Genomic DNA, 12,044 nt, shown 5'->3' with positions numbered 1-12,044 from the left:
TGTTAATAATAATTATTATAAACAATTTTTATTAATAAATAATTATTTATATACGTGAAATTGACATTACACTATTGAAATAATATAATGAATTAATCATACATGCATTGTTTTTAATTATACTAGGCGTACTAGATTTGTATCTATTATGGTAGAAGTTTTGGTGAAAGAGTTAAACCAGCAAGTTTGAGTAATGCCATTCGACGGGTTAGGGAAAAAATTATAAGAACGAGTTTTTGAATTATGAAAAAAATTGCAGTAGTTTTGAATTATTGCATTTTAAATTTCAGAAATCATGAGTTTTGTTGGCATTAAAAAAGAAATTTTTGAGTTATTTGACAAAAACCAAAAAAATGTCCCAAATTATCTATTTATTGCTAAAGAATGAAATATCATCGAATTAACTAATTCTCATTTTTGAATTATCTAGTTATGCAATAGTTTTTGAGTTATTACATTTTTCAATATACAAAAATTTATAGATCTGGATAAAAAAACTCATACAAAAAATAGGATTTGAAAAAATATTTTTTTTTTGCATTTTAAAATATGTTGTACCATTTTTTTTCATATATTTTAGATATATTATACATTATTTATTTGTTCACAATTTATTAAGTTTTATTTAGTACTAAGTTTATTTTTAATCCAATTCCAAGCTCCTGGTGGTTTTTATAATCTTTATTTTCACATTTTCTTATATTTTTTGAGGGGCAAAAGTTATTGTTAATGTTGACATTTTATAATTATTGCCCATTTTTTTAAACATTTTGGAGCATCTGGGAACAATTTCTGCAAAATAAATCAAATTAATACATTTCACTTTAATTTAAATATAATTATCATATATATTTACTTTGAATCGTTTATGTTCGATTTTTCCAAAAATTCTGGTTTTGGTATTTCTTTTTCAAAAACTCCTGGAATCATAAAACTAAATCCTACAAGTTCTTTTTTTTCACCAAAAGTACTTGGCTATTTTGGGCAATATTGCAATAATCGGTTTTGTTATATAAATAATGAGTTCCTGAAAAAATAAATTTATTTGAAAATTAACTCAAATCTTTTATTATATAAATAAATTGAAACTTTATCGCAAAATAGCTTAAGGCTTAGAATTATTTGAATTAAATTAATACTCTGTTTGATATTTTTTCATTTATTTATTTATTCATTTGTCAATTAATTTATTTACCTTTCTGGTCTCACAATTTTGCTTAAACCATCCATTTCCTCCTAATTTTTCCTCAGAAGTTGGAACATCTAAATTTTCTTTAGAATTTTTTGATTTATTACTCTAAAACTGTCTCCAATGGAATCAACTGGCATTCCTCTTCCAGGATCTTTAATATGATCTAAAAATAAAAAATAGATTTAAGCACAAATTTACCAAATTTAAATTGTTTATAATAAAATAGAAACAAATATCAAGCCCAAAAATATCCTAAGTAGTTCTCCTTAAACAAATGTAAATTCTCATAACTAGCCTGGATGTTCATATTTTTTATATGAAATTTTGTCTATAAATTTATTTTATTAATATATTTTGTTTATAACAATATATTTTAAATAATTTACCTTCATTAGCAACATATATCTCCAAGGAATAATAAGTTTTATTATTTATTTTTTGATTTTTGAACCAAGGATTGTTGTAAAATTGATTCAAGTTGACATACAAATTATCTGTTGCCTGTATCTGTAATAAATAAATAAATAAATAAACAGATAATTAGGTAAATAAACAAATTACTGAATAAACGAATGAATGAATAAATAAATAAATTAATTAATTAATAATGGTGCACATATTTTTTTTCTTACCGATATTAAAAATCCAACAATTCTTTCATTAGTATCATGTAAAGTGCATAAAGTTTTGTCTTTGCCTTCTTCAGGGCAAAAAGCTTTAACATTTTCAGGCAATTTAAAATCAGAAATTTTTTTCCAACCTTTTATTTGAGCTTTTTGCCCAGTTTTTGGCAAATAATCCAAACTTGCATATGGGTATTTAAATACTGAAAAATAATAATAATCAACTTTAGTAACAATAGATTTAAAACTTAATTTAAAAAAAAAAAAACGAATATGGTGTACCTCAAGGAACAGTTGTAGGACCACTATTATATTTATTATATAAAAACTATTAAAAAATACTCTAAATTTTAACAATTTAGGGAAGTCAATATTATAAACTATTTGTAAAAATATTACTAGTAATAATATGAATAGATAAGTATAAATTTGTATTTTTTATTATAAAAAATTATATTTACCCATTGGTTCAGTCCAACTCTGCACTAGCTTATTGAAATCTGAAAACAAATTTTAATTTAAAAGTTGTTAACATTTTTAATATCAAAAATAGAATGTATAAACAATTTTTCTTAAATAATTACATGCATAAACAGCATTTGCACTAAAAAGCACCAAAACCCAATAAATTTTGCACAAAATCATATTTTCAACACTTTTGCACTAAAAAGCATACCACAAAACTAAATTAATATATATTACTATCAATATTTATTATCAAATTCGCAGAAATATTACCAAATATCAATTTTTGCACAAATATTTATCCAATAATATTATTTCTCGATAATATTTACATAAGAAGGAACACCTGTACAAATATTGTCTTGGTGAGAATCAGGAAATATTTTACAAGAAGCAAATTAAATATAAAAAATTGTTTTGTAATTTAAAAATTTGGAAAATAAATATTTGTATGTTTATTTTATAACGACGGTTATGGAAAATTAAATAAACGTCATGGTATTTACCAGTATTTTGTACTTAAAGGTAATTGTTTGCAAGGATCTTAGTGCTAGAGTTAAACCAGCAAATTGTACAACCATTTGACGGATTTTAGATAATGTAGTTGGAACTGGTTTTTGAATTATCTAAATATCTTATCTGATTCACGAGATATTGCATTTTGAAATTTCAAGATTTTTATAGTTCTTGACTGTTGTACGTAAGGAATTTTATTGAAAAATTGTTGCAAGTTCAAAAATTTTCAAAGCGCCACAAAAGAGTATTTAGTAAAAATTTAATACTACAAAGTATGTATTAGCATATTTACTATGAGACTAAATTTTAAAATTTAAAAAAATATATCTATTTTATGAGTTATTAAATATTATCTGAGCAAAGTACATATTTAGAGCCAGCAGCGTAAGAGAAAACTTGCAATTTAGTATAAATCTCTTAGTAAAGGACTATTTGTTATTTTGGATATTAATTAATTAAATTACTTTTTATTTAAGAAAATCAATTGAAATATATATATATATATATATATATATTATATATATATATATACTCGTATATATATATAAAGTGTGGGTTTTCTACAAAGGCGATAATTATCAATTAAAATTAATTAAATTGAATCAATTATTTAATTGAACTTACTTGAACTTTTGTGAACATTTTATGGACTGAATAGACTTTTGTAAATTTATAAATATTTTACATCATAGAGCAATATTTATTTATATTTATATTTACGTATATTTGAAATAATTTAAATTTGTGGTCACAATTAAATGTTTTGTTAGAAATTGGTAAAATTTAAGTCAAATTTATACTGAAATAAAAATATTCTTAGTGAAGGAGTTAAAACAGCAAATCGAGAATATGCTCATTGAATGGCTTTCAAAAAGTGTAATTAGAAAGACTTTTTAAATCATTAAATTATCTCGAAACGTTTCCGAGATATTGCTTTTTAAAGTTTTACAATTTTGCTAAACTTTTATAGACAATTTAGTCGGGAGTATTAAAAATTATTAAGGATAAAATAAAGTTCGGCTTGTAAGGAAAACTTTGTAAATTATATATATATATATATATATATATATACCTATATATATATATATATATACATATACCTATATATCTTTTCCATCCCTGTTCCAGACAAAAGCCAATTTAGCAAAATTAATTTCGTGCCAAATTTTAAATAAATTGGCCAATTAAGACATAATTAATGAGTCAGAAAGCGAGAACTCTCTTTTAGATGTCTGCAAATGATATTTAAAACAAAGATAATAAAACACAGACCTTTTAGAAAATAAATAGACCGATAAATTAGGGAAAATACACACCTGGTTCCGTAAGAAATAAGAAATTAATAGTTGTAGTAATATTATTATGACAATATATTATTTGTACGATATAGCCTGTAACTTTTGACAGGATTGTCCAAAATTAATCAAATATTCGGCAAATTTATTCAAAATTGAATTATCTACAACATTTTCTAATATTTAAACATCCTACAACAACTCGATGTACTTGAAAAATGTGCTTGAATATAGTATTGCAAATAATCCCATTTAGTAACAATTTATTGGTGTGGTGATTCATTATATCTCTTATAACTTTTGAACGGCTTGTTTAAAATTGACCAAATATTCGGCAAATTTATTCAAAATTGAATTATCTACAACATTTTCTAACATCACATTGCTCTACAGCAATTCTGTATACTTTAAAATTGTGATTGAAAATAGTGTTACAAATAATCGAATTTAGTAACAATTTATTGGTGTGGTGATTTATTATATCACTTGTAACTTTTTAATGGCTTTTCTAAAATTGACCAAATATATGGCAAATTTATTCAAAATTGAATTATCTACAACATTTTCTAACATCACATTGCTATACAGCAACTCTGTATACTTTAAAATTGCGATTGATAATAGCATTTGTTTAAAACTAATTAGTGGATTTATTTAGTAACAATTTATTGGTGTGGTGATTTATTCCATCTCTTGTAACTTTTGAACAGTTTGTCCAAAATTGACCAAATATTCGGCAAGTTTATTCAAAATTAAATAATCTACAACGTTATCTAACATCACATTGCTCTACATCAACTCTGTGTACTTTAAAATTGTGCTTGAAAATAGTGTTGCGAATAATCGCATTTACTAACAATTTGTTGGTATGGTGATTTATTATATTTCTTGTAACTTTTGAACGGTTTGTCCAAAATTAATCAAATATTCGGCGAATTTATTCAAAATTAAATAATCTACAACATTTTCTTGCATTTGAACATCCTACAACAACTCCGTGTTCTTGAAAAATGTGCTTAAAAATAGTGTTGCAAATTATTGCATTTAGTAACAATTTAATGGTGTGGTGATTTATTAAATCTCTTATAACTTTTGAACGGCTTTTCTAAAATTGACCAAATATTCGGCAAATTTATTCAAAATTGAATTATCTACAACATTTTCTAACATCACATTGCTCTACAGCAACTCTACGTACTTTAAAATTGTGCTTGAATATAGTGTTGCAAATAATTACATTTAGTAACAATTTATTGGTGTGGTGATTTATTATATTTCTTATAACTTTTGAACGGCTTTTCCAAAATTAATCAAATATTCGGCAAATTTATTCAAAATTGAATTATCTACAACATTTTCTAACATCACATTGCTCTACAGGAATTCTATATACTTTAAAATTGTGTTTGAAAATAGTGTAGCAAATAATCGCATTTAGTAACAATTTATTGGTGTGGTGATTTATTCTATCACTTATAACTTTTGAACGGCTTTTCCAAAATTGACCAAATATTCGGCAAATTTGTTCGAAATTAAATAATCTACAACATTTTTTAACATCACATGGCTCTACAGCAATTCTGTATACTTTAAAATTGCGATTGAAAATAATATTGTTGGCAATAGCATTTGTTTAAAACTTATTGGTGCACTTATTTATTCCATCTCTTGTAACTTTTGAACGTGTGGTGATTTATTATATTTCTTATAACTTTTGAATGGTTTGTTTAAAATTGATCAAATATTCGGCAAATTTGTTCAAAATTGAATTATCTACAACATTTTCTAATATCGCAACTTCCTACAGCAACTCAGTATACTTTAAAACTGTGATTAAAAATAGTGCTCTGAATAATGTTATTAACTTATGGATGCATTTATTTATTATGTCTCTTATAACTTTTGATAGGTTTGTCCAAAATTAATCAAATATATGGCAAATTTATCCAAAATTGAATTATCTACAACATTGTCTAACACCACAAGACCCTACAGCAACTCGGTATACTCAAAAAACGCCATAGAAAACTCCTATTTTCTTATATTTCTTATATTTTTTTGCACTGAAGAATTCCGAAATTTCTGCACCCGAAACGTGTGCACTATTGTTTAGTTAGTTTTAGTTGAAATTTGTTTGGGTAATAAAAAGCATATGCGGACGCCAACGTTGTCGGCTAAAGTAAATATTTACTGTTTTAGTTTCGGTAAAGTAAAGTTTGTCTATTTAGAATATTTTGGAGCTCACTTATTTATTTATTAGTTGAAGTTAAGAGGTCATAGGCATTGTAATAAATTTATTTATATATATATATATATATATATATTTATATAAATTACAATCTAGTACAAATGCAGTACGAATTTCTTACCTAGAACTTGCCTTTACGTAGCGTTTCTGAAAAATATACTTTGTTCAAGTAATCCTCGATAACTCATTCTATGATTTTTTTTTTTTTAGAAATCGAAAATTTATTTGTTTATTACATATATTGATATATACGCACTATCAATTAATATTTTTAATCTTAATATTTGTGCCTTGTACATAACTTTGAAAACAGTCAAATTTTTAGAATTTTTCTTGTTGGCTTCAAAAAATCGATAGCAACTTATAAAAATTAACAAATCCTAAAATGCAATATCTTGAAAACGCTTGGAGATTTTTGAATAATTTAAAAAGTCATTTATATAACATTTTTATTTTGCCATCGAACTGTGATACTCCTGATTTGTTGCTTTAACTCTTTCACTGAGAATGTAACTTAAATTTGCATACTCATATAGGAAACATGAAATATCACAATCTGTAGTAATAAATTAACTATAAAAACATGTTAAATAACAATATATAAACTATCGACTTGCATTGTTAACTATTTCATCCTTGAAATTTATATAAGTAGAAAGTATATCCTTGATGAATTAGTGAAAATTGGAAATCGAGATTACTATTCGATGGCAAATTAAAAATGTTTTTAGAACAACTTTTTGAATCATCAAAATATTTGCAATAGTTTTTATAAAATTGCATTTTTACACTTTACAAATTTTATAAGTTGCAAAAAATCAATATGGATCCTGCGAAATCAAAATGTTTAAAAATGCAATATCTCAGGAACCCTTTGAGATATTTTAGAAATTTAAAAAGTCGTTTATATAACACTTTTAATTTGCCATCGAACTGTCATACTCCTGATTTGCTGGTTTAACACTTGCACTGAGAACAAAATTTACGAGTACTTAATCCTTAAACCAAATCATAGACAATAAGGAGTTACAACTTCAAAATGTACCAAAAAATTATATTTAACCCCAGATTACTTAAAACCAAAAGATTGGTACAAATAATTAGTTTTTATTGTGTTTTTTGGACTAAAATACAAAATGCCTTCGCAATGCGTGCAGGAATTATGAACTTTGTTCAGATAATCTTAGATAACTCATCTTGTAGCATGGATTTTAAAAATTTAAATATATATTGAAATATATGTACTATCAATTAATATTATTAATCTCAATATTTGTGCCTTGTACATAACTTTGAAAACAATCAAATTTTTAGAATTTTTTTTTGTTGGTCCAAAATTTCGATAGCAACTTATAAAAATTTCCAAATCCTAAAATGCAATATCTTGAAAACCCTTGGAGATTTTTAAATAATTCAAAAAGTCGTTTATATAACATTTTTAATTTGCCATCGAACTGTGATACTCCTGATTTGCTGTTTTAACTCTTTCACTGAGAACATCCCTCAATACTTATAAATACATAATTACTAAATTAAAACCGTTTGAAAAACCTAACAACCAATTGTTTAAATAATTATTTATTATACCAATTATTTTAATTATTATTTTCCCTATTTTTTTCCCCAAAAGCAAATTTTTAATTCATTTATGTACAAATTTACTTAATCAAAACGAATTAATTAGAGTGCAGTCTAGTAGATTAAAAGACTGGATATATATATATATATATATATATATATATATATATATATATATATATAAATCCTGTTTGTTAATCCATGTACCTCGTTTCAGAATTATTATAATCCTGGCCTGATCCTTATTTATTTTCGTCCTGCTCCAAAATGAATTTGCTCTCTGGAGCAGAAACATTTAAAATGCACCAAAGATTTGTTTTAAATAAATAATTAAATTAATATACAGAGAATAATAATCGAGATTAAAACAATGATAACAAATTAGAGGAATTATATAACATACTATTTATTATATAAATAAATAGTATGCTATTTAGTACATATAAGAACAGAATGTTTAAATAATTATTGGATGATTAGTAGTATAATATCTTGTAAACTATAATTTTTAGAATACTAACTTCTGAGACAATATTATGCAAAATTTTATGAGCTATAATATTGTCTCAATGAATTTTTTTCTAACTTTAACGGTTTTTAAAATATATAAATAAACGTCATGAAAACTGAACATCAACAATAAAGACATGAGGGTTCATAATTAATAGTGTTATATCTTGCAAACTATTAATTTTAGCAGAATGACTTATAAGACAATCTTATACATAATTTTATGAGCTATAATTTTTTTTTTTACGTATTTTTTATAACTGTGATAGTTTTGAAAATATTTAGAAAAATTTAGAAAATTTATCACCTTTTTGCCATTCTGATTTATACTCTTTATGAACTGTTTGTACTTAGAATTTTTCGAATTAAGTATTTGTTTACATTTTATTTTAATATTTATATATAGTATGTGCATATATATATATATATATATATATATACAATATTGAAAATAATATTCATACATATGTAGAAACCGAGAAACCAATATTGTTTTTTCACATTTGAATATACAAATATGACATTTTATATTTTCTGAAATAATAAGAATTCTCTTCATATCTTTTTGCAGACATGTTCTCTTGGAAATATACACATGTATATATATATACATATATATATATATATATATATATATATACATGTATATATATATACATGTTTCCATTACAAGAGTATATAATAATGCGTCGTCCCGGTTGGTTTTTATTTATTTCTATTTATTTTATTTGTTTTGCGAACAAAAAGCAATAATAATAAAGAAATATAAAATATAAAAACAAAGGCAATAAATACGAGATTGAATTCGGTGTGCTATATGACGGACGACACGAGAAACTTCTATAGTGCCGTCGAAAAAAATCGATTTTCATCGAACGGATCGATGGGAATATGGAAATATTGGGAAAATTGTAAGAGGTACAGGAGAATTTTATATGGGAAGTTTGTAGATTATAAAATTTTATATAAATTTGTCTTACACATTAATTGCGTATAGTTATTAGTTTGTGAGATATAGCGCTTGGAATTATAATCACGTGCAAAACTATTCTAGAGTGTTATGGTTTCATATTTTTCTAAATTACTAAAAAATCGTTAAAGTTACAAAAAAGTTGTGAACAAGAAAGTTGTAGCTTATGAAATTTTAAATTAATTTGTCTCACAAGTTGTGTTTCTAAACGTAATAGTTTACTAGATATAATGCTTTGAATTTTGAAGACCTAAATTGATGACGGATGTAGCATATGTGTTGAACGACGGGTGCAAGATATGCCACGTTTTGCGACAGTTTTTGGCAAATATCTCAAAAACTGTAAGCACCTTGACAAAATGTTATATGGACAATTAAAAGCCTAAAAAATTTTGTATAAATTTGTCTTACACAATAATTATGTATAGTTATTAGTTTGTGAGATATAGCGCTTGGAATTATGATCGCGTGCAAAACGATTCTAGAGTGTTATGGTTTCATATTTTTTTAAATTACTAAAAAATCGTTAGAGTTACAAAAAAGTTGTGCACCAGAAAATTGTAGTTCATGAAATTTTAAATAAATTTGTCTCATAAGTTGTGTTTCTAAAGTTAATAATTTACTAGATATAATGCTTTGAATTTTGAAGACCAAAATTGATGACTGATGTAGACTTGGTTGGACGGATGCAAAATATGCCACGTTTTGCCACAGTTTTTGGCAAATATCTCAAAAACTGGAAGCACCTCGACAAAATAATGTATGGACAATTTGAAGCCTATAAAATTTTGTATAAATTTGTCCTAAACACTTTTGACCTATATCATATAGTTTTGACAGTATGTCCCACCAAATTTGTACTTTGTTAATTGGTTATTTTCACGAGGTATAAATGATTTTCTGTGCATTCTAAAGGCAGTAAAATGCAATAATTGCATACTGCAACCTTATAATTATTACGACAACATTTGTAAAACACAAACAAATCCTTTTTTCTCTGGACATACAAAATATTAGTACTCGAAGACATTTAATTTAGCATTCAAGTCGCTCATTTTTCTCCTCGGGGCCGATGCTCATTATTAACGTTTTTGTTGCTCTTTATTTTGTTTATTAGTCTGGTAACTTTTTGTTTTTAGTTTATAAGATTTTGTTTTTTGTTTTTGTTCATCTTCATATATAATTCTTTCGTGTTTTTTTCGATTTTTTAAAGACTTTTTGCATCATCTTGTGCGTCGAGCGATCTCCTCTGTGTGTTCTTCTTTTAGTAATTTGTCCGAGTTTGTTTTATGTACGTTTTTTTTTCTTGGGAAAGAAAATAATGTGAGGGCTGGGGGAAAATATTTTTTTTACAACTCCAAAATTCATTTGGCAAACATTCTGAAGTTATTCTAAATCGCTTGACGCCGAAAATGGTACATGTACAAGTACGTACAAGTCAAAATTCGACTTTCGTGGTAGTTTTCTCAAAAACTGCCGTACCGATTTTAAAAATTTTGAAGCCATTTGATGAATCTTGATGTTGACTAATGTTAGTTAATTATTTAGTAAGATCAGCCTCTCCGTTTCTTTTAAATTAGCGAACAGGTCTTTGTATTGCTCATATGTTCAAATATTGTCAAAAATTAATATATTAATTTATACATGATTTATAAGTATACCGAGTTGCTGTAGAGCATTACGATGTTAGACAAACTTATTCAGTATGTAATTTAAAACAAATTCACCAAATATACTGTTAACATAAAATGAATAGTTTTTGAGTTACAAACGAATGTCTACTCGCCAACATTTTTATATTGCATTACTAGTCATTTTCTAAAGCCATTTATGAGTATACCGAGTGGATATAAAGCTTGATAATATTAGACAAAATTATTAACTATTTATTTTAGTACAAATTCGTCGGAATTATTATTTAATTTAAATAAACCGTTTAGAAGTTATATGAGATATAAACAACAGATGCAATGAAACAATTTTGTTTGATAAATCCAAGGCTCTACTATAAATATTTCATGAACAAAATACGTACTAAATAGTACTTTTCATATATTACTATTTTTTGAGTATTTTTATACCCCAGCTCTCGCATTTTTTACCTTTTCGAACAAATTCTCTTCGATATCGTACCGAGCACGTCGCGGGATACTTTTTGGCCAAAACGACTTTTATTTTTCTTTTGAGAGCTATTAAAATTTCTTATCATACCGAGATATGAAACAATATCGATATTGTATTCAATAATCGATTTTTATCAAACTTTTCGGTCGATTTAAATTTGATTTATCGACTTTTAAGGGATGAAAATAACTGAAAATCGAACACAAGGGTAATAGAGTAATAGATTGATATTTTGAATTAATATAACTCGAGTTAGGTGAAATATGCATAAAAAATGTTAAAGACTGATTTGTTTAGAATTCAATAAGCTACATTTTTCTCTCTTACAGTTTTTTGAAAAAGTATACACTTTTTCATATATTCATAACAATGTACTGGCGACTAGGTGATAGGCAACTTTTATGTTGCATTAAGACATTATTAAGATTTCTAGAGGCATATCTTCTAAACAAAGCCATTTAGGTCAAAAGTTTATAAGACAGTTTTATGCTAAATTTTAGCAACTATAAATTGTCCATACACC

General features: G+C 25.2%; 1 protein-coding gene across 1 annotated transcript in view; it reads right to left on the bottom strand.

Annotated features, from left to right (window-relative positions):
* The window catches only part of LOC113389818, a 39,149-nt gene extending 36,671 nt beyond the window's left edge, over positions 1–2,478 (bottom strand). Inside the window, exons 1-5 of the mRNA XM_026626824.1 lie at positions 2,400–2,478; positions 2,277–2,315; positions 1,825–2,018; positions 1,579–1,699; positions 1,297–1,355 (exon numbers count right to left, since the gene is read on the bottom strand). Coding sequence (XP_026482609.1) covers positions 1,297–1,355; positions 1,579–1,699; positions 1,825–2,018; positions 2,277–2,315; positions 2,400–2,460 — 474 coding nt within the window. The 5' untranslated portion in view covers positions 2,461–2,478. The remainder of the gene's footprint in view (positions 1–1,296; positions 1,356–1,578; positions 1,700–1,824; positions 2,019–2,276; positions 2,316–2,399) is intronic.
* Between the last annotated feature and the right edge of the window lie 9,566 nt (positions 2,479–12,044).

The sequence above is a fragment of the Ctenocephalides felis genome, unplaced genomic scaffold (assembly GCF_003426905.1).
Source record: "Ctenocephalides felis isolate EL2017-DRISC unplaced genomic scaffold, ASM342690v1 CF-g0.4_SCAFFOLD_03573, whole genome shotgun sequence".
Classification (NCBI taxonomy): Eukaryota; Metazoa; Arthropoda; class Insecta; order Siphonaptera; family Pulicidae; genus Ctenocephalides; species Ctenocephalides felis.
The sequence above is the reverse complement of the archived record's forward strand: the minus strand, read 5'-3'. Positions and strand labels throughout refer to the sequence as shown.